Source organism: Jaculus jaculus, chromosome 4 (assembly GCF_020740685.1).
Source record: "Jaculus jaculus isolate mJacJac1 chromosome 4, mJacJac1.mat.Y.cur, whole genome shotgun sequence".
NCBI classification, from domain to species: Eukaryota; Metazoa; Chordata; class Mammalia; order Rodentia; family Dipodidae; genus Jaculus; species Jaculus jaculus.
In genome coordinates this window covers 14,742,263-14,765,144 of record NC_059105.1, presented here as the reverse complement: position 1 = coordinate 14,765,144, position 22,882 = coordinate 14,742,263, and the positions used below count along the sequence as shown (strand labels likewise).

The 22,882-nt window shown below is 49.9% G+C and overlaps 1 protein-coding gene and 1 pseudogene across 1 annotated transcript; one reads left to right on the top strand and one right to left on the bottom strand.

Moving 5' to 3' along the window:
- Positions 1-3,169: 3,169 nt before the first annotated feature.
- LOC123460108 lies at positions 3,170-10,175 on the bottom strand (annotated as a pseudogene).
- Positions 10,176-11,104: 929 nt separating this feature from the next.
- Positions 11,105-21,748, top strand: Slc11a1 (solute carrier family 11 member 1). The gene is made up of 14 exons (XM_045147397.1): positions 11,105-11,111; positions 11,797-11,933; positions 12,636-12,758; positions 12,995-13,114; positions 15,178-15,284; positions 15,660-15,730; positions 16,200-16,267; positions 16,406-16,561; positions 17,166-17,324; positions 18,804-18,893; positions 19,442-19,591; positions 20,574-20,647; positions 20,959-21,112; positions 21,246-21,748. Exons 1-14 carry the CDS (start codon positions 11,105-11,107, stop codon positions 21,357-21,359), a joined length of 1,530 nt encoding a protein of 509 aa, XP_045003332.1. The 3' UTR covers positions 21,360-21,748.
- Positions 21,749-22,882: the final 1,134 nt, after the last annotated feature.

Here is a 22,882-nt window from a genome sequence, read left to right as displayed (position 1 = left end):
TATCTCCCTCTGCTTGCAAATAAATAAATATATTTTTAGGGCTGGGCATGGTGGAACATGCCTTTAATCCCAGCACTTGGGAGGCGAAAGTACAAAGATCACCATGAGTTTGAGGCCACCCTAAGACACGCAGTGACTTCCAGGTCAGCCCAGGATAGAGTGAAACCATACCTTAAAAAACCAATATATGGGCTGGAGAGATGGCTTAGCGGTTAAGCGCTTGCCTGTGAAGCCTAAGGACCCCGGTTCGAGGCTCGGTTCCCCAGGTCCCACGTTAGCCAGATGCACAAAGGGGCGCACGCGTCTGGAGTTCGTTTGCAGAGGCTGGAAGCCCTGGCGCACCCATTCTCTCTCTGTCTCTCTCTCTCTCCCTCTATCTGTCTTTCTCTCTGTGTCTGTCACTCTCAAATAAATAAATAAAAATAAAAAATTAAAAAAAAAAACCAATATATAAAGCCAGGCGTGGTGGTGCACGCCTTTAATCCCAGCACTCGGGAGGCAGAGGTAGGAGGATTGCTGTGAGTTCGAGGCCACCCTGAGACTACATAGTGAATCCCAGGTCAGCCTAGACTAGAGTGAAACCCTATCTTGAAAAGCCAAAAACAAAACAAAAAAAAAAAAAACCCCACAAAAACAATATATATACTTATAGTTATATTTAAGGACTGGAGAGCTGGCTCAGCAGTTAAGGTGCTTGCCTGCAAAGCCTAACAACCTGAGTTTGATTCCCCAGTACTCATGTAAATCCAGATTCACAAAGTGGCTCATGCATGTAGAGTTTGTAGCAGCTAGGGCTCTGACATGCCCATTCTCTCCTGAACTCACTCAGTAACTCAGGCTTCTGCCTCAGCCCCGTAGGTCCTGGAATTACAGGTATATACAACTGTGCCTAGCCTAGCATAATGTTTTTTAAGACTCATCTATATTGTAGAATGCACCAGAATTTCATTACCTTTAAAAGTTTGTATAACATTCCATTGTGCGTTAACACTGTGATACTACACCTGTTGATGGATACTTGGGTAATTTCCACCTTTTGGCTACTGTGAATAAGGTTGCTACGAACATTGGTATTCAAATGTCTGCAATCCTTTCATTACAATAAGGATTGACATTGACAAAATGTCATTGATCATTTTCAGATGTATCCTTTGTTAACTTCATTAGTGTGTAATTGTGCATGAACACATACATATATTAAGCTCTGTGCAAGTTTTAAACTTTTTTTGGGGGGGGGTTGGAAGTATGGTCTCACTCTAGCTCAGACTAACCTGGAATTCACTATGTAGTCCCAGGGTGGCCTCGAACTCAGTGATCGTCCTACCTCTGCTTCCTGAGTGCTGAGAGTAACATGCGCCACCACGCCCAGCTAAGTTTACTTTTTGAAAAATATTTTAATTGTATTTATATTTTTTTAATTTTTATTTATTTATTTATTGGAGAGAGAGGGGGAGAAAGAAAGAGGCAGATAAAAAGAATGGGCGTATCAGGGCCTCCAGCCACTATAAACGAACTCCAGATGCAATGTGCCACCTTGTTCATCTACTTTACATGGGTCCTGGAGAATTGAACCTGGGTCCTTTGGCTTTGTAGGCAAGTGCCTTAACCAGTAAGCCATCTCTCTAGCCATACACACACACACACACACACACACACACACACACACACACACAGTTTGTTTTGTTTTATTTCTTTTTGAGGTAGGGTCTCGCTCTAGTCCAGGCTGACCTGGAATTCATTATGTAGTCTCAGAGTGGCCTCAAAATCACTGTGATCCTCCTACCTCTGCCTCCTAAGTGATGGGATTAGAGGTGTGTGCCACCACACCTAGCCCTATATTATATATTCTGAGAGAGGATGGGTGAACACTCCAGGACCTCTTGCCACTGCAAAGGAACTTCAGAGGTATGTGCCATTTTGTGGTCTGGCTCTATGAGGGTACTGGGAAATCAAACCCGGGGCTGGCAAGCTTTGCAAGCAAGTGCCTTACCCGCTAAGGCATCTCCCTAGCCCTTGCACGAGTTCCTCATGTGGTTTCTATATCTACCACAAGGATCACTCCAGTCACTCTTACAGGCACATCCCTTCCCTACCTGACCCATCTGTAGCCCTTCACAACCACAACTTGATTGTCATCTCTAAAAGGTTGTCATTGCGGAAAAGGGATTTAAGTGGTGTAACAAGCCAGATATGATGGTACTCACCTGTAATCTCAGCACTTGGGATGCAAAGGAGAAGAGCTGTGAGTTTGAGGCTAGCCTGTGTACAAAGCAAGACCCTGTCTTGAAAAGTCAAGGACTGAGACTGCAGATCAGTGGCATAGATCTTGTCTCACATGTACAAGGTTGGCCCGGAACTCAAACACCTGCCTTAGCACAAACTAATATATAACTTTATTTATTTATTTATTTATTGGTTTTTCAAGGTAGGGTCTTGCTCTAGCCCAGGCTGACCTGAAATTCACTATGTCGTCTCAGGGTGGCCTCGAACTCACGGCGATCCTCCTACCTCTGCTTCTCGAGTGCTGGGATTAAATGTATGCACCACCACACCTGACTACTTTTTAAAAAAATTATTTATTTGTTTATTTGTAAGCAGAGAGAGAGAGAATGGATGCATCAGGACCTCCAGCCACTATAAATGAACTCCAGATGCATGTGCCACCCTGTGCATATGGATTTGCATGGGTACTGGGGAATCGAACCCAGGTTGTTAGGCTTTGCAGGACAAACACCTTAAACGCTGAGCCATCTCTCCAGCCTTTTTTTTTTTTTTTTTTTATTTTGGGCATATATTAGGCAAGCATTCTACCGCTGAGCTCTATCTCCAGACCTGTTTTTACTATTTCCAGACAGAGTTGCACTAGGTTGCTGAGGACTTGAATGTTTTTTTTGGCAGGAAAGAGGTAGGAGGAGTTTGAGGTGGGGTCTCACTCCAGCCCAGGCTGACCTGCAATTCACTCTGTAGTCTCAGGGTGGCCTTGAACTCACGGCGATCCTCCTACCTCTGCCTCCTGAGTGCTGGGATTAAAGGTGTGCGCCACCACGCCGGCTGGGCCTTGAACTTTTCATTCAGCATAATGTTCTTCAGATTCATCAAAACTATTGGATGTATTATTGCTGTGTTCCCTGACTGCTGAGCAACAGTCCACTGCGGTTGGTTTAGCCACTCACCTGTAGATGAACAGCGGGGATAATTCCAGCTTGGGGCCATTACAAGTGAGGCTGCTCTAAAACTTCATGCACAGGTTTCTTTGTGGACATAAATTTAATTTCTCTGGGCTGAATGCCCAGGAGCACAGTCTGTGGTATAGATATGCCAGCCACCTGCTGAAGGGTATTTGGGAAGTATCCAGTTTAGGGTATTATGAACAAAGCTGTTATAAAAATTTGTATACATATTTTTATGTAAACCGACATGTCATAATTTCTCTTGGGAAAATGCCCAGGGATGAAATTGTTGGGTTATATGGTAATTTATCTATCTATCTATCTCTGTGTCTTACTGGAGATGGAACCTAGGGACTGAGTGTGCTAAGCTCTACCCCTGAGTTACAGACGCAGACTGAGATTTTTAGGGTTTGTTTGTTTGTTTTAAGAAATTTGCAGCCAGGTAGGGCGGCTCAGGGCTGTAACCCCAGCACTTGGGAGGCTGACGTGAGGATGGCAGTGAATTCAGAGCTAACTTGGGCTACATGCTAAATTCCAGGTCAGGCTGAGGCTACACAATGAGAACTTGTCTTAAAAAAAAAAAAAAAAAAAAAGAGGGCTGGAGAGATGGCTTAGTGGTTAAGCGCTTGCCTGTGAAGCCTAAGGACCCTGGTTCGAGGCTCAGTTCCTCAGGACCCACGTTAGCCAGATGCACAAGGGGGCACACGTGTCTGGAGTTCCTTTGCAGTTGCTGGAGGCTATGTAGTGAATTCCAGGTCAACCCCTGGGGCTAGAATGAGACTTGACTTTGTAAAACAAAAACAAAACAAAACAAAAACTGTATGGTTATGGAGATGGCTAAGTGGTTGAGTGCTTGCCACCCAAGCGCAAACCTGGTGTGTAATCCCGGATCCCAAGGTTTATGAGCCAGCGAGTCTAGCATTTGCCGTGCCAAACTACAAGAGAGACCCTGTCGGGCTCTGTAGTTAAGGCACTTGCCTGCCAGGCCCGGCCACCTGGGTTCGATTCTCCAGGAGCCATGTAGAGCCACGTGCAGAGAAGTACCTCACCTGGAGTGTATTTGCAGTGGTGGCTGGAGGCTCTGGCCCGCTCATAACTTTCTCTCAGTTTTTCTAATAAATTTAAAAAATAGAAACACAGGGCTGGAGAGTTTGCTCAGTGGTTAAGGTACTTGCCTTTGAAGCCTAAGGAGTTAAGTTCTATTCCCCAGTACCCATGTAAAGCCAGATGTACAAGGTGGCACATGAGTCTGGAGTTCGTTTGCAGTGGCCAGAGGCCCTGACACACCTTTCTCTCTCTCTCTCTCTGCCTCTTCCAAATAAATAAAATATGTTCTTAAAAAAGTAAAAACAGGGCTGGAGAGATGGCTTAGCGGTTAAGCGCTTGCCTGTGAAGCCTAAGGACCCCGATTCGAGGCTCGGTTCCCCAGGTCCCACGTTAGCCAGATGCACAAGGGGGCGCACGCGTCTGGAGTTTGTTTGCAGAGGCTGGAAGCCCTGGCGCGCCCATTCTCTCTCTCTCCCTCTACCTGTCTTTCTCTCTGTGTCTGTCGCTCTCAAATAAATAAATAAAAAATTAAAAAAAAAAAAACTTAGCTTAAAAAAAAGTAAAAACATAAAGCCAGGCATGGTGGCACATGCCTTCAGTCACAGCACTTGGGAGACTGAGGTAGGAGAACTGCTGTGAGCTTAATAAGTAAACAAAGTACTTAATAGGTTGATATTGTATATATGTAAGTACAATGATTGAGATGGGGAGGTAATATGATGGAGAATGGAGAAATTGTGGGGGGGGAATTAACATGGGATTTTTTTTTATAATCATGGAAAATGCTAATAAAAATTTAAAAATAAAAATAAAAAAATAAAAAGGACAAACTATAAAAAAAATAAATAAAATAATAAAAATAGCCAAACCCCCTTTTTGCATCTGCCTTTACATGGGAACTGGGGAATTGAACCTGGGCCATCAGGCTTTGTAAACAAGTACCTTTAACCACCAAGCCATTTCTCCAGCCCAAGCAAAAGTTTTGTTTTTTTTTAATTTTTTGAGGTAAGGACTTTAGCCCAGGCCGACCTGGAATTCACTATGTACTGTCAGAGAGGCCTCAAACTCACGGCGATCCTCCTACCTCTGCCTCCCAAGTGCTAGGATTCAAGGCATGTGCCGCCACACCTGGCTTCCCAACCTTTTTTTGATTTGGTTGTTGTTGTTGCTGTTGTTGTTTTTCAAGGCAGTGCCTACCTGTAGGCATGTGGGAAGACATCCCAGCCCCAGCCATTCCCACACAAGTTCACGGGGGTGATTGGAATACGCGTACAGACCTGAAATCAGGTATGGTGCTAGTACCTCCATCAACAGGCTGAGCCAGTGACAAACTTTTGCTGCTGTCCCTTCTCTGGAGCCATCTCTCTCTCCTCTTTCTCCTCCAGTTCCTCCAGCCATCCCCATCAGCTACCTCCCCTCGTCTCTGGGTTCCCATGTGTCCTTGAGATCAACTCAATATCACAATGAATCACATCCTAGATCAACTCTGGGCCTGAGTCCTCCCTCAGAGGAAAATCTTGTTTCTCTACTCCCTCGCTTCTGACACCGTTTGTGTGGCTTTCCACAACAAGCAATCTGCGCTCCTCTGTGGATGACACGGGGGTGCCTTACAGCTCAAGTCAATTCTGACCATAGCCACCCGGAATTAGTACAAGCCCACGGTTTAAGGGCTCTGCCCCCCAAGTCTACCCCTCACTTCAGATGCCAAATGCTCCTAGTAGGGGGCTCCTGGGTTCTGCACTCAGAAGAGTCCAGCTTGGCTACGAGGTGGAGTTTCTCATGACTCATTTGTGGCTTTAGTTACTGTGGTAATTTAAATGTTACCCCATAAACTCAGGTGTCTGTGTGTGTGTGTATTTAATCAATCTCCTTTAATAAACAAGAAACACACAGACAAAGAAAGTTCAGTGAAAGGGAAGAGAAAGGAAGGGTATAGTGATTGACATGGGGAGGTAATATGATGGAGAATGGAATTTCAAAGGGGAAAGTATGGTGGGGGAGGGAGGGAATTGCCATGGGATTTTTTTTATAATCATGGAAAATGCTAATAAAAATTAAAAAAAAAAAACATTTAGGTCTCATCTATAATGTCACCTCAAAAGAGAAGCTTCTCCTAACCTCCCAGAGGAGATTGTCCCAGGACCTGGTGAGGACACAACCATTTCTTTCATAGGATTTTATCCCCTGAACGGTGAGTCATTTCTCTGCATCCAAAAGGTCATGATTCCAGGACTCCTTGCCCAAGGAGACTAAAACGCGTTGATGTTCAAGTGACTTCTGTAACGCGGCGTACAATTTGTGCACATCTCCCGTGCCTTTGACTTCTCTAGGTGACTTCCAATACCGAGTGCAGCATAAATGTTACACTAATTCGTTATTTGTTTGTATTAAGGAACAGTGACAAGAAAAAGATATGAACATGTTCAGTAAAGATTTGACTTTGGGGGCTGGAGAGATGGCTTAGAAGTTAAGGCACTTGCCTGCAAAGCCGAAGGACCTAGGTTTGATTCCCCAGCAACCTCATAAAGCCAATTGCACACACAAAAAAGTTCAGTGATATTCAAAAACCAGAGTTTGAAGCCCAGAAGGAATCCAAGAAGATACAAGCCTTGCCTCAGAGTCCCTGGAAGAGGCAGCGGCGAGAGGACACCGGGCAGCAGTGGCCCTGAGTGTCCCAGGCCGGGCCCAGCCCTCCACCAAAGCAAATGCTCATTTTCCTTGTCATGGTCCCGGCCTTGCTCCCGTGTTCTTCCTCCAGTTCTCAGACGTGGTCCGGGTCCAAGAATGGCTCCTTTCGTTAGTTCCCTGGCACTTTCAGTTAGTGTCTTAGTGTCAGGGTCCCAGGGGGTTGTCACCATGCAGGACGGGGGAGGGGATCTCCCTAGTGCCCTGCCGCCTGCCTTCCGTCTATGGCACTGAGAACCCGAACACTGAGGCGTCCAGGGTCTCTCAAGGACTCTGGGCTCTGGCTGGCCACGGAGCTTTCTGTGGACTGTTTCGCTTCCTCAGAAAACGCTGCTTTGGAAGGGAGCTCAGTCTGGCTCCAGCGTAGCAGTGGGTCCCCAAGAGATAACTGAGCACCCAAAGGCAAATCCAGTTCCAGAAAATACAGGTGCTCCCTGGGGCAGAACAGGCTCCACACCACTAGCTTTCATGGGCGTCCGTGCAATGCCAAGGGCAGCAGAGCGAGGATCTGAGTCTTGAGCCTGTTCAGGATTTTTTTTCTTTTTTATTTAAATTTTTTTGTTTATTATTTATTTGGGAGCGACAGACAGAGAGAAAAAGGCAGAGAGAGAGAGAATGGGCATGCCAGGACCTCCAGCCACTGCAAACAAACTCCAGATGTGTGCGCCCCCTTGTGCATCTGGCTAACGTGGGTCCTGGGGAATTGAGCCTTGAACCGGGGTCCTTAGGATTCACAGGCAAGCGCTTAACCACTAAGCCATCTCCCCAGCCCCTGTTTAGGACTTTTTAGTTGTACTGCTGGTAGGCTTGGCTGCATGCTGGCATGATGGGCACGCTCTAGGTTGACCCCATCTAATCCTGGAGGGGTCTGGGAGTGCTGAGACTAAAAACATAGCCACCACCACCCCCACACCACCCCCACCCTGCTCAGTGCAGCTTTGAACCGGCTTCTTCCGGGTCTGCGGCAGCCTCTTAACATGCCCATTTCATTCATTTGTTCATTCAAATCCCTCACCGGGCCCCAAGTCCGGCTTTCACCATGCAGCAGGTCCTCAGGTGTTTCATTATTATTATTTTTTGTTATTTTGTTTTGTTTTTCAAGGTAGGGTCTTACTGTAGCCCAGGCTGACCTGGAACTCACTCTAGTCCCAGGCTAGCCTTGAACTCACAGTGATCCTCCTACCTCCGTCTCCCTAGTGTTAGAATTAAAGGTGGGCACATCACTATGAATTTGAGGCCAGACTGAGACTACATATTGAATTTTAGGTCAGCCTGGGCCAGAGAGAGACCCTACCTCAAAAAAAAAAAAAAAAAAGTCAGGGCTGATGGGATGGGATGGCTCAGCAGTTAAAGTACTTGCCTGCAAAGCCTATCACCCAAGTTCAGTTCCCCAGTACTCACATAAAGCCAGATGCACAAAGTAGTGCATGCATCTGAAGTTCATTTGCAGCATCTGGAGGCCCTGGTACATTCATTCTCTCCCTCTCTCTGTCTCTGCTTGCAAATAAATTAAATATGTAGAAAAAAGGAGATTAAAGGAGTGTGCCACCATGCCCTCTGATGCCCCCGAAACATTACAAGCTCTTGCCAAGGCTTTTGGTTGCCTGCTACAAGTCAATAGTAAGACCCAGTCCTGAGCTCTTCCCGTGCTTGGGCTGCAGGGCACTGAGGACTCAAGTAGGAGCCGGGCGGCAGCCTCCTCCCTATAACTAGCCGGGAGGACGCGGGAAAGAGCTCTGCCGCATGCAGCCTGCTGGGAGAGAGAAGTCACCAATGGTCTGAACCAGCAGTGGGTCCTGCAAGCCTTACGGCTGGCAGCTAGGCCAAATACACTAACTGGTGCAATGGTGGCATGTCTGTTTAGGGGGAAAACAACTGCTCTCTGATTGGACTGGAGGTCCACTCCACTGGATGGAATTCTTGTCTGGTACTGAAAACCTAATGAATGCCTATGGCTGAGGAGATCATAAGCCCTAAGGGGGAAACTACTGTTGTCTGGCTGAATGGATATGATATGTATGAATTGAATTGAATAGAATAGAATAGAATAGAATAGAATAGAATAGAATAGAATAGAATAGAATAGAATAGAATAGAATAGAATAGAATAGAATAGAATAGAATAGAAAAGACTAGAATAGAATAGAATTGAATAGAATAGAATAGAATAAATAGAATAGAGATATAATATCCACCAAACTGCCCTCTAAACACTCACGCCCATATATTAATGCTACTCTCACTTTTTTTAAAAAAATTATTTTGTATTTATTTGAGAGTGGCAGACACAGAGAGAAAGACAGATAGAGGGAGAGAGAGAGAGAATGGGCGCGCCAGGGCTTCCAGCCTCTGCAAACGAACTCCAGACGCGTGCGCCCCCTTGTGCATCTGGCTAACGTGGGACCTGGGGAACCGAGCCTCGAACCCGGGTCCTTAGGCTTCACAGGCAAGCGCTTAACCGCTGAGCCATCTCTCCAGCCCATACTCTCACTTTTGGTTAGAGAAGCTTCTCTTTTTAGATGGCGGTGACCACCAAGGTGAATCAAAACTTACCAACGTGCTAAGAAGTGACAGTGGAGTGTTCAGCACGGAGACGTCTCCGTCAGGGCTCAGGGACCATTGTGGAAGAGGTGGTGGGGGAATAAGAGAGGAAGGAAAGGGAGGAGTGCTTACAATGCTGTCACCCAGACACAAAGTGGCTTGATATCTCATAGTGGCTGACACTCCCTAATAAGACCTGCATAATAGGAAGGGGGGAAGATGACACCCTAGGACAGATGAGTTAGATGTTATAAAGAGGGATTAAGTGGAGAAGGGATTTGGAGGGGAAATGGTGGGAAAGAATTATATTCATGGCATATTGCCTTTATTTATATATAATTATTATTAATTATATATATGAATACATAATATATTAATCGTATATATTAATATCTTATATATTACATATAATTATATATGTATAGATATAGATAGATATATATTAGTTTTTCCAGGTACAGTCTCACTCTGGCCCAGACTGACCTGGAATTAACTATGTAGTCTCAGGGTGGCCTTGAACTCATGGTGATCCTCATACCTCTGCCTCCCTGGTGCTGGGGTTAAAGGCAGGCCCCATCATGCCCAGCTCTAAAAATATTTTTAATATGTTTTGTTTATTTATTTATTTGAGAGAAAGAGAGAGAAAGAGGCATATAGATAGATAGAGAATGGGCATGCCAGGGCCTCTAGCCACCGCAAATGAACTCCAGATGTATGGGCCACCTTGCGCATGTGGCTAAACATAGGCCCTAGGGAATTGAACTTGGGTCCTTAGGCTTTGCAGACAAGCTCCTTAACCACTGAACAATCTCTCCAGCCCAGTATATTGTCTTTATTTATGGATGTTGTCAATAAAAAAAAAAATTTAAAGAGAATGAGTTCTTATGGGAATTTTTTTTTATTCGAGGTAGGGTCTCACTCTAGCCCAGGCTGACCTAGAATTCACTATGTAGTCTCAGGGTGGCCTTGAACTCATGGCGATTCTCCTACCTCTGCCTTCTGTGTGCTGGAAATATAGGAGTGTACCACCATGCCTGGCTTCTTAGAGGGACTTGATCTGGTGGCAATCTCGGGTGAATCACAGGCAGTTCCAGAACCCAGGGCCCCTTTCTTGGCCCAAATCTCTAATATCTGACCAGTGGCCAGGCCTCGAAGATTTCTTTTGAGTCCCTCACAAGCTTATAGCCAGGAAGACTCATACCTTCCCTCCCTTAGGTCTTGGACTCCAGAGTGAAGAGAAAGGCACAATGCCGTGTGCGCACATGTGGCCATGGGTGAGGGGGTCATGTGGACACGAATACTCAAATGGCAGGAAATGTCTGAAATCAGAGCTAATTTGAGAAGCAAAGAACATGGTGTGCTTGATATAAGGCCAGAGTCATTGTGGTGCATAGGATAGCTGGGAGGGGAACAAAGGTCTAAGCTGTGAGTGACCAGCCCCTTCCGCCAGAGCTGCCCACTTCTGCCTTTGGAGAGGGTTTTGCAACCAAATATGTGAATGTATAAGTGTTCACACGGTGATGTGGAGACAGAAGCCTGGCATGGATGAGAAGGGTGTGGGCTCCCTGACTCATTCTCACCAGCACTCACAGAGGGGTACAGGCTGAGGAGCTCCCCGGCCTGGACATCACACACAGAAACTAACTGACACCTGGGTCACCATGATGCGTGAGTAATGGTGTCCAGGGACAGAGCATGATTCGAGGGGGTAGGAGGATGGAAACTAGGCCTGGGGGAGATCTTACTTATTTCTTTTTTAAAAAATATTTTATCTATTGAGAGAGAGAGAAAGAGGCAGTTCGAGAGAGAGAATGGGTGAGCCAGGGCCTCCAGCCACTGCAAACGAACTCCAGACACATGGGTCCCCTTGTGCCTCTGGATTACGTGGGTCCTGGGGAATCAAACCAGGGCCCTTAGGCTTCACAGGCAAATGCCTTAACCACTCAGCCATTTTCCCAAGCCTGGGGGAGATTTTAGGAGGCAAGGGGTCCCTGGTTTAGACACCCTGGGATTTGGGCTCTTCTCTAGACTGGAGCTGATAGAGGAGGCAGGACGTGTAGCTGAGGGACAGATCTGGTGGCCCCTGTCCTTGCCCTTTTCAGAGCCCCCTATCTCATATATCTTCTGAGACAGGATTTGGAAGGCTTTGTGCTCACGAGGGAAGAAACAGGCTCTGAAGCCTGAGCTGCTCACTCATCTGGTGAAAGGGTGGAGGGGATGGGTTTGAGATGGGAACCGAGGAACTTTCCTTCTCTATCCGGACAGGCAAAGGTAGGAGAAGAGGCAGGGAGCTTGAACCCTGGGCTCTAGAAAGAAGCAGAGCTCTCACCCTGCCTCCTGGGGACCTTCGCAGGTGACAAGAGCACCCTGGGGCAGAGCAGATCCAGCTATGGCTCCATCTCCAGCCCACCTGGCTCAGCGCCTCAGGAAGGGTCTCCTCAGAAGACCTACCTGAGCGAGAAGATTCCCATCCCAGGCTGCGCGGAACCGGTGGGAATACTGGGCACTTGCAGGGGATCCTGGAGGGTCCCACAGGCCGGGGAGGGGCACCTCCTGACTTGGCAAATCCCCCGCCCTTTACCTCCTTGGCTCCTGCTGACCCCTGCATTTAACTGGGGTGTTCTGTAGACTGATCCTGGAAGGAATTTAGACTGGCGCCTTGAGATTAGCCTTGGAGGGAAGACCACCCACGGGAGGGCTCTGGGGAAGGGCAGAAGGGCTCCTGGAGGCTGTCACTTTGCATTGTCCCAATCCTAGCAGATTGTCACATGGCCAGACCAAGACCGGGATGGGGTGGAGGTACTATGCCCTCAGTGGTTTCCAGAGACGAGGCCCTGTGGTCCCCAGAAGGGTTTGGGGGAGGGAGGAGTTAGATCAGGGAAGTCTGTGAGCCGGCGGGGGTCAAGTGCAGGCCAGCTGCTGAGGCTGCCAAACGTGACTGTGACTGACCCACGCAGAAAGCAGAGCCAGAGTGACTCAGCACATCCCTCTCGCTCCTCCCCCCAGTGCGCTTCCAGGAGCCCCAAAGGTTGAAGCAGCTCTGGGTGGGTGATGGGGGAGCAGGGCTGGTCAGCCTGGGCTATGAGCCTTCTGAGGCTCAGCTTTTCTTTGGGGGGGGGGATGGGGCTAGCTAAGGCTAGCAACAACCACCCCAGTACCCAGGATACCCGCATTTTGCTCACCCTCTTCCAGGGCACATTCAGCCTTCGGAAGCTGTGGGCATTCACAGGGCCTGGCTTCCTCATGAGCATCGCTTTTCTGGACCCTGGGAACATCGAGTCGGACCTTCAGGCTGGCGCTGTAGCTGGATTCAAAGTGCTGAGTCGGGAGGGGTTGGTGGGGCGACTGTTGAGTGATGGCTTTGTGGGGAGGGAGGTGACCCATGTAAAAGGGTGGAGACCCCAGCTTGTCATGGGGACAGCCATCAAGTTCAAACAGGGCAGGAAAAGGCCCCTAGGACAGCCCCTGCACCAAAATGGAGGCTGCAGAGGGGTGGGCTTTCCCTCCACCCACCCATCCTCTCCTCTGAGGGCTCCTTTGCTTCCTCCCAGCTGCTCTGGGTGCTGCTGTGGGCCACTGTGCTGGGCTTACTCTGCCAGCGACTGGCTGCCCGACTAGGTGTGGTGACAGGCAAGGACTTGGGCGAGGTCTGCCATCTCTACTACCCCAAGGTGAGCCAGAGGTGAGGGATGAGGGACGGGTGCGTGGGTAGGAAGCACCTACAGATCTCAGACCTGAGCAGATAACTACATCAGGCCACCAGACATCACAAGTCCAGTGGACAGATGAAAAGACTCAAACTTAGGCACGCAGACCGAGAGGAACATCGGACACATGGACACAAGGGCATCAGTCTACATGGCGGGGTGGAAGGTGACTTGCCCAAGGTGGAAATAAGGAAGGCTTTTACTCAGGGGTGGGACCCTGAGAAACACTGAAAATACATCATGAGATCTTGCAAAGAAATGCATTCACTTATTTGCAGTAGGAGGGATTAACCCCAAGGCCGCCTGCATGCTAAGCGTGGACTCTACCACTGGACTACATCCCCAGCTCGTTTCAAAGGGATGCGATGCAGAGACGTAGCCACTTCCGGTGTCAGAGGCACTGGAGGAGCAAGGGCAGAAATGGCATCAAACTCAGAAAGCTGCTGCCTCCTCCCGCACCCGCCCACAGGCCGTCATTTGCTGCTGAGCTTCTAGAAGCATTGTGGCTACAGCAAATGACCAAGTGCAGCTCAGTGGTAAAGATCTTGTCATAGCAAGTGCAAGGCTGGCTTCAATCCCCAGCACAGCAAAAACAAAACAAAACAAAAAGAAAAAAAATGGGGGCTAGAGAGTTGGTTTAGAGGTTGAGGTGCTTGCCTGCAAAGCCAAAAGACCCAGGTTCGAATCCCTAGGATCCACATAAGCCAGATGCATAAGGGGGTGCAAACATCTGGAGTTCATTTTCAGTGGCTGGAGGCCCTGGCACACCCATTCTCTTTCTCTCTCTACCTGCCTATTTCTGTATCTCTCCCTCTCTGTCTCTCTCTCTCTCAAATAAATAAATAAAAATAAAATAATTTTAAAAATAAACTAGCTCATAGTTCTAGAGGTTCCAGGTTCCAGTTTCTGCTCAGCTTTCCAGGCTGACCTGGAATTCACTTCGTCTCAGGCTGGCCTCGAACTCACAGCAATCCTCCTACCTCTGCCTCCCAAGTGCTGGGATTAAAGGCGTGTGCCACCACGCCCGGCTTCAGCTCTTTATTTATTTATTTATTTTTGTACTCAGCTTTATGTGTTTGATTGTCTTTTTGTTTGTTTGTTTGTTTGTGGAATTGGAGTTGAATCTAGGGTCTCATGATATAAGCCTTATGCCAACTTGGAACACACTCTGTAGCCCAGACTGACCTTGAATTCATGTCAGTCTTCCTAACTCAGCCTCCAGAATGCTGGGACTAAATAGGTATTAGACAGGCTCTTTTTAACTTTTTTATTTATTTGTGTGTATTTTATTTATTTATTTATTTTGTGTGTGTGTGTGTGTGTGTGTGTGTGTGTGTGTGCAGGTTTATCGGGGAGGTGCAAACACTGCACATATGTGACCAATTTTTAAAATCCAGTTAACTTGCGTGTGTGTACATGGTCTCTTGCCTCTGCAAACAAATGTTCATCTGGCTTTATGTGGGTGGCTGGGGAGCTGAACTTTGGCCAGTGAGCTTTGCAAGCAAACACCTTTAACCACCAAGCTATCTCCCCATGGCTGCTGGGCTCCAAACTCAGGTCCTCATGCCTGTGAAACAAGCACTGACCCACTGAGCTATCCTCCAGCCCTGTTTACTCTTTTTAAAAAATAATTTTTATTTTATTTATTTGAGAGAGAGAGAGAGAAAGAGAGAAAATGGGCATGCCAGGGCCTTCAGACACTGCAAATGAACTCCAGATGCATGTGCCACCCTGTCCTTTGGCTTTGCAGGCAGGCGCCTTAACCACTAAGCCATCTTCTCCAGCCCCCATCTTTCTCTTTCCACCATTCTCCAGCCACTTCAAATGAACTCCACCTTGTGCATCTGACTTTGTGTGGGTACTGGGGAATTGAACCCTGGTCCTTAGGCTTTGTTGGCAAGTGTGTTAACCTGCTGAGCCATCTCTCCAGCCCCTAACCATCAAAGCAGAGAGAGACAGAGAGAAGAGAGGCAGACAGAGAGAACGGCCTGGACATGTTTTCAGGAAGCCTTGTCTCTTCCTCATAGCTACCCCGCACCCTTCTCTGGCTGACCATCGAGCTAGCCATCGTGGGCTCAGACATGCAGGAGGTCATCGGCACAGCTATTGCCTTCAATCTGCTCTCGGCTGGACGGTATCACCCCAGTGGGCACCCTCTGTTTAGTCCAAGGCTAGGGAGAGTCACTGATTCTTCCCAGACTGTGGACCTCCTGGGGTCCACTTCATCCTTCTAGCTCCTCTGACATATTTGTATTTCCCGGAACGTAAGGTGACATACATAAAGTCACCCTGGCATGAATCAACAAAGCACAGGCCAGGGCTCCCTGACACACCTTGTCCCTTACCTGGCTTCGCCCTTCCTAGAGGACCCCAGTCATGTTCCGTACACCCCCATTCCCCTGACCAGAGCAGTCTGTTCACAAGAAGCCAATTCCGGACTCTCCTCTGGAGCTGGGTGGGAGCTCCAGACCTGGGCCAGGCTGGGCTGACCAGGCCACTGTGGTTTCAGAATCCCTCTCTGGGGTGGCGTCCTGATCACCATCGTGGACACCTTCGTCTTCCTCTTTCTGGATAACTATGGTGAGGGAGCACCCCCTTTCCTAGGGTGTGTGTGGGGGGCTTCGTTGCCTTCATGGAAAACTGCTCTAGGAGGGGGGGGGTCCTGACTCCCTTGCAGACCTGACAGCCCCCGCCCAGTCCCAGTGCTGCTCAGGCTCCCCAACACGGGAACGAACAGCCCAGACATCACGGGCGGTGGGGAATAGATGTTAACCTCTTGGTCCAAAATACCAGCACCATCAGCCAGGCGTGGTGGCGCACGCCTTTAATCCCAGCACTCGGGAGGCAGAGATAGATGGATCGCTGTGAGTTCGAGGCCACCCTGAGACTCCATAGTGAATTCCAGGTCAGCCTAGGCTAGAGTGAAACCCTACCTCGAAAAACCAAAAAAATATAAATAAATAAATAAATAAAATACTCGCCACCACACATGTTTATGTGACAAAAGGGTTTTGGTTTGGTTTTGCCATCCCTTTGCCCATGCCCCTAGGTCTGCGGAAGCTGGAAGCCTTTTTTGGATTCCTTATTACCATTATGGCCTTGACCTTCGGCTATGAGGTGGGAAGTCAGAGCTGCATGCCATTACTCGCCTGTCCCCCGGGGTGGCCTGAGGAACGCCCCCTAGATGTCAGGATGCCGTGGTGGGTGAGAAGTGGTGCCTGTGGGCTTAGAGGTCTGATCGGTTTCCTCCCACAGTACGTGGTGGCACGCCCAGCTCAGGGAGCCCTTCTCCGGGGCCTGTTCCTGCCTTCGTGCGCAGGCTGCGGTCAGCCCGAGCTGCTGCAGGCCGTGGGCATCGTTGGCGCCATCATTATGCCCCACAACATCTACCTGCACTCGGCCTTGGTTAAGGTGAGCTGAGGGAAGGAGGCATGGGTCCAAGATGGCCTTGCCCCTTGGACTCTTCCTTCAGAATTAAAAAAAAAAAAAAAAATTGAGAGAGAGAGATTATAACAGGTGGGCCAGGGCTTTCAGCCGTTGCAAATGAACTCCAGAGGCATGCACCCCCTTGTGCAGCTGGCTTATGTGGGTCCTGGGGAATCGAACCTGGGTCCTTTGGCTTTGCAGGCTAGCACCTTAACTGCTAAGCCATCTCCCACAGAGACAATGGAATTGTGGATTGGAAGTCTGTAGGAAACACAATAGAAGCATGGTGCAGAGTGAAGATTGGAGAGATGTCATTGCAAGGAGGGAGAAATGAACCAGGCGCTTTTGAGGATGGAACATGCCCAGGTTGAGTTAGGGAAAGACCTCAAATGAGAGCCCTTCGCTCACGAAGCTGGGCGTGGTGGGCCAGACCGCTGGAAAGGGTGGCTATGCAGGAAGGCAAGACTGACTCTTAGAGGGCTTCAAAGGACCTGGGATTTGGAGAGAACCTAAGTAAAAGTGTGAAGGTAGGGGACATTGGGTGCCCTTGAGGGACTCTGGCCCTTCCCTCCTCCTCTGATCTTCATAGTCTCGAGAGGTGGACAGGGTCCGCCGAGTGGACATCCGAGAAGCCAACATGTACTTCCTGATCGAGGCCATCATCGCCCTGTCTGTCTCCTTCATCATCAACCTCTTTGTCATGGCGGTCTTCGGGCAGGCCTTCTACCAGGAAACCAACCAGGACGCGGTGAGGCACTTCCCATGCCCTAGCTGTGGCCCCACAACCTTGCCCTCCAGCTCTGCGGGGCGCTCGTTCAGCCGCACCCTCCCGAGTCTCAGACACACAGCTCCAGGCTCCAGGCTCCTCTCTCCTGATCTCCACTGTCAGAAGAGACAGACTTGCCATTCATTCACTCAGTCAGTCACTCAGCAAATAGCTAGTGAGCACTGGGGCAGGGCCGGTGTGCACGGGGAGGTGTGAGGAGACCGGAAGAAAGCCCACCAAGCAAGGAGTGGGGGGGGGGGGAAGCTCAGAGAGCGGCAGGGAAGCAGCTACAGGTGGTGGGAGGGGCTGAGGTCAGGACAGACTTCTTGGAGCACACATCGTGAGCACCAGCCAGCTCCTTCTGGCTCTCCGGGATCTGGACCAGTGACCACCGTGAGGCCATCACAGCCAGGGCTGTTCAGTGATCTGAGAGGGACTGCCCGACAGGAGAGGACTCATCAGGGACTGTGGAAGACCAAGAGGCCTCGGGGATGTGAGGAAGAGGCTAGGAAGGCAGGCCTATGGCAAAGCCAGCTCTTACTAATCCAGAAGGCTGTGTCCCCACTTGAATTATTCTACATTTATGTATTTACTTATTATTATTACTATTATTATTATTATTTGAGGGGGGGCAGATAGAAGGAGAATGGGTGTGCCAGGACCTCCAGCCACTGCAAAGGAACACCAGATGCATGTGCCCCCTTGTGCATCTGGCTTACATAAATTCTGGGAAATTAAACCTTGGTCCTTAGGCTTTACAGGCAAGCACCTTAACCACTGAACCATCTCTCTAGCCCTTTTTTTAAATTATTATTATTAGTTTTCTTTACTTATTCGAGACAGAGGGAGAGAAAGAGAATGGATGAGCCAGGACCTCTAGCCATTGCAAATGAAATCCAGATGCTCACACCACCTTGTGCATCTGGTTTATGTGGCAAATTGAACCTGGGTCCTTAGGCTTCGCAGGCAAGTGCCTTAACTGCTAAGCAATCCCTCCAGCTTTTTGTTTGTTTGTTTGTTTTCTTTATTTTTATTTATTTGAGACAGAGAGAGGGAGAGAAAGTGCATGGATGTATTTTTTTTTTTTTCAAGGTAGAGTCTCACTCTAGCCCAGACTGACCCTAGGACTCATTCTGTAGTCCCAGGCTGGCCTCGAACTCACAACAACCCTCCTACTTCTGCTGGGATTAAAGATGTCTACCACCACACGCGGCAGTATGTTTTGTTGTTTTTTTCTAGCTAGGGCCTCACTCTACCTAGGGTCTCTAGACCAGAATGACCGAAGACTTACTCTAGTCCAGGGCTATTTCACATTTTATATGCCGGCATCAAATTCTCATTAAGGGGGAAAAAAAATACAACAGTTAGCCCAAGTGTGCCAGGTCAGATTTGGCTCGCTGGCCGACACCAGTCAAGGCCTGCGGGACTGATTTGCTGTCTCCGTTCTGGCTCCGCCCGCAGTTCAACACCTGCGCCAACAGCAGCCTCCGCGACTACGCCAAAATCTTCCCCCGGGACAACGACACCGTGTCGGTGGACATTTACCAAGGAGTAAGCGCCCCCCAACCCCCCGGGGGGGGGCGGGATCCGCGCGGGGCGGGGCCTCGGCCTGACCACACCCCCTGTTTGCAGGGCGTGATGCTGGGTTGCCTCTTTGGCCCGGCTGCCCTCTACATCTGGGCGGTGGGTCTCCTGGCGGCGGGGCAGAGCTCCACCATGACGGGCACGTACGCGGGACAGTTCGTGATGGAGGTGGGCAGGGAGGCCCCTGAGCCAAGGACAGCAGGCACATGGCTTAGGGGCTTGGAGACAGGGCCTTGCTGAAGCCCCCCCCGCTCTACACATGAGAAAGCTTGAGCTTCGGATGGGCGAGGCAACACACAGAAGCCCTGGTCAATCTGGGCTGGAGTGACACCCTACCTGGAAAATAACAAAACAGTGAAAGCAATCAATTACGGGAGTCCCCCTTCTCCTCGCCCGCTCCCCACCAACCAGGGTCAGATCCCTCCCCACTTCAGAGTGGTACAGAAGGCGGGCGGCGGTGGTCCCGGGGCCCCAGCGGCCAGCCCCGCCCCAGCAGGGTACCCTCTGCCACCCAGGGCTTCCTGAGGCTGCGGTGGTCCCGCTTCGCCCGCGTGCTCCTCACCCGCTCCTGCGCCATCCTGCCCACCGTGCTGGTGGCTGTCTTCCGCGACCTGAGGGACCTGTCGGGCCTCAACGATCTGCTCAACGTGCTGCAGAGCCTGCTGGTGAGACCAACAGCTCCGGGGGTGGGGGTGGAGACAGAGCATCCCCCTCCCAGGGAGCCCACGGGGGTCGGGGGGGGGGGTCTGCCAAACTCTGCCCCAACCGCTCACAGGAAGAGCCCCCCACTGTCCCCATTCACAGACAGGTAATTGAAGGCACAGCTGGGATTGAAACTCAGGCAGCCTGGGGTCAGAGCCTCCCACACTTTTTTTTTAAAACTATTTATTTATTTGAGAGCGACAGACACAGAGAGAAAGACAGATAAAGGGAGAGAGAGAGAGAGAATGGACGCGCCAGGGCTTCCAGCCTCTGCAAACGAACTCCAGACGCGTGCGCCCCCTTGCTCCCACACTTTTTTGCTGCTCTGTTAAGGGTTGAAGGTAGTGAGTGGGCTGGAGAGATGGCTTGGCCTTTAAGGGGTTTGCCTGCAAAGTCAAAGGACCCAGGTTCGACTCCCCAGGACCCACATAAGCCAGATGCACAATAGGGCGCGTGCGTCTGAAGTTCATTTGCGGTAGCTAGAGGCCCTGAGCACCCATTCTCTATCTGCCTATTTCTCTCTCCTCTCTCTCGCAAATAAATAAAATAATAAAAAATAAAAATAAGGGCTGGAGAGATGGCTTAGCTGTTAAGGCACTTGCCCGTGAAGCCTAAGGACCCAAGTTCAATCCTCCAGAGCCCAGATAAGCCAGATGTACAAGGTGGCGCATGCATCTAGATTTCATTTGCAGTGGCTAGAGGCCCTAGCGTGCCCATTCTTACCCTCTCACTCTGGCTGTCTCTCTCCGTAATAAATAAATAATAAAATATTTAAGAAAAAAAATTAAATATAAAAAATTTTTTAAAAAAGCGTTGAAGGTGGGATGGTTCCAAGACTCCTAGCCAGAAGGGAGAAGCAGAACTCCTCCCATCCCACATTGCCCCCCTGCTCTCCCGGAGGAGGGTCCCTGAGCCTCGGCCTCCCACACTGCCCCCCCCCCCCAGCTGCCCTTCGCTGTACTGCCCATCCTGACCTTCACCAGCATGCCAGCGGTCATGCAGGAGTTCGCCAATGGCCTGTGAGTACTCCCATCCCCGAGGGGGACAGACTGGCATGGCATTCCATCCTCCAGAGCCAGGCCCATTATCCTCATCAACCCCATGAAGCAAGCCAGGCCTGGTCCGCTTCTGGAACTTGCCCGGCATCCCACAGCCGCCACACAGGGGAACCAGAACGCGATCTGGGCTCTTTGTAACAGCCAGCCTGGGCTCACCCCATAGGCAAGGAAAGAGGGTCTCCTATATCCCCGTCCTCAGTTCTGAGCTGGCTAGGGGCACCAGAGGGACTGGCCAGAGACCGATACAGCTCAGGTTTCCTCCTGTCCCTCAGGCTGAGCAAGGCTGTCACCTCATTCATCATGACACTGGTCTGCGCCATCAACCTTTACTTCGTGGTCAGCTACGTGCCCAGCCTCCCCCATCCTGCCTACTTCGGTCTCGTAGCTGTGCTGGCTGCTCCCTATGTGGGGCTCACCGCCTATCTGGTACTGGGGAGCCAGGGGGCGAGGGGAGGTGCGGGAGAGGGGGTGAAGGTTTGGGGTCAGGGCATATTGGGGAGACACGCTGGGGTTTTCCCAGAGCTCCGATCTAATTCCGCTCACGCTCACCGTCCCCCAGATCTGGACCTGTTGCATCGCCCACGGAGTCACCTTTCTGACCCACAGCTCCCACCAGCACTTCCTGTATGGGCTCCCCGCAGAGGATCGGGAGCATGGGGAGGCCTCCGGGTGACCTGCACCCAGCGTCTTGCTGGGAGGTGGAACGAGGGGGCCTACTGGTCCCAGGGGTAGAATGGACTTGCAGACAGCAAGACGCTGCGGGGCGCCCACAGACCCGCCACCAGGGCCTTTCTTCGTGGACTTGGGACTCCAGTTGAGACAAAGGCTTCGGCCGTTAAGTTTCAGTTACCGGATCCGTGAGCTCACACCCATCTTACCATGGACTTAAAACACTTTCAACACAGTGTCTGGAGCTTGGGACCCAAAAGTCATCCCCAAAATATTTATTTGGTTCATGTTTGTAATCCCAGAAGGAAGACTTGAGTTCCAGACTAGCGTATGCCTACTTAGCAAAATGCTCATAAAATACTACTACTAATAATAATAAAATCCATGAAGCTGATGTAGTAGCACAGGCTGTGATCCATCCCTGCACTGGGGAGGTGGAAAGCAGGAGGATCTGGGAGTCAGGGTCATCCTCCCTCAAATCAGGAATTTGAAGGCAGCTTGGACTATTTGAGACTTTATGAGTGACCCTGAACAGGGGACGAGGAAGATTTAAAAATAGTTACTGGGGGGCTGGAGGAATGGCGTAGCGGTTAAGTCATTTGCCTGCAAAGCCAAAGGACCTTAGTTTGATTCCCTGGGACCCACATTAGCCAGATGCACAAGGGGGCACACACGTCTGGAGCTCCTTTGCAATGGCTGGAGGCCCTGGCACACCCATTCTCTCTCTCTCTCTCTCAAATAAGTAAGTAAATTAAAAAAAAAATAGGGCTGGAGAGATAGCTTAGCGGTTAAGCGCTTGCCTGTGAAGCCCAAGGACCCCGGTTCGAGGCTCGGTTCCCCAGGTCCCATGTTAGCCAGATGCACAATGGGGCACACGCGTCTGGAGTTCGTTTGCAGAGGCTGGAAGCCCTGGCGCGCACATTCTCTCTCTCTTCCTCTATCTGTCTTTCTCTCTGTGTCTGTTGCTCTCAAATAAATAAATAAATAGTTGAAAAAAAATAGTTGCCGGGCGTGGTGGAGCACGCCTTTAATCCCAGCACTCGAGAGGCAGAGATAGGAGGATCACCGTGAGTTCGAGGCCACCTTGAGACTCCATAATGAATTCCAGGTCAGCCTGGGCTAGAGTAAGACCCTACCTTGAAAAACCACCAAAAAATAAAAATTAAAAAAAAAATTATTGGGCTGGAGAGATGGCTTTGTGGTTAAAGCGCTTGCCTACACAGCCTAATGGCCAGGGTTCCATTCCCCAGAACCCACAGAAAGCCAGATGCACAAGGTGGCACATGCATCTGGAGTTCATTTGCACTGGCTGGAGGCCCGGGTGCACCCATTCTCATATTCTTTTTTTTTTTTAATTATTTATTTATTTATTTGAGAGCGACAGACACAGAGAGAAAGACAGATAGAGGGAGAGGAGAATGGGCGCGCCAGGGCTTCCAGCCTCTGCAAACGAACTCCAGAAGCGTGCGCCCCCTTGTGCATCTGGCTAACGTGGGACCTGGGGAACCGAGCCTCGAACCGGGATCC

What these genes read in the sequence shown, in the direction of transcription:
- Slc11a1 (XM_045147397.1), top strand. An exon ending in GCCATCTCTACTACCCCAAG is followed by an intron (nt 13,115 to 15,177) that starts GTGAGCCAGAGG and finishes TCTTCCTCATAG; the next exon opens with CTACCCCGCACCCTTCTCTG. An exon ending in TGGGGCTCACCGCCTATCTG is followed by an intron (nt 21,113 to 21,245) that starts GTACTGGGGAGC and finishes ACCGTCCCCCAG; the next exon opens with ATCTGGACCTGTTGCATCGC.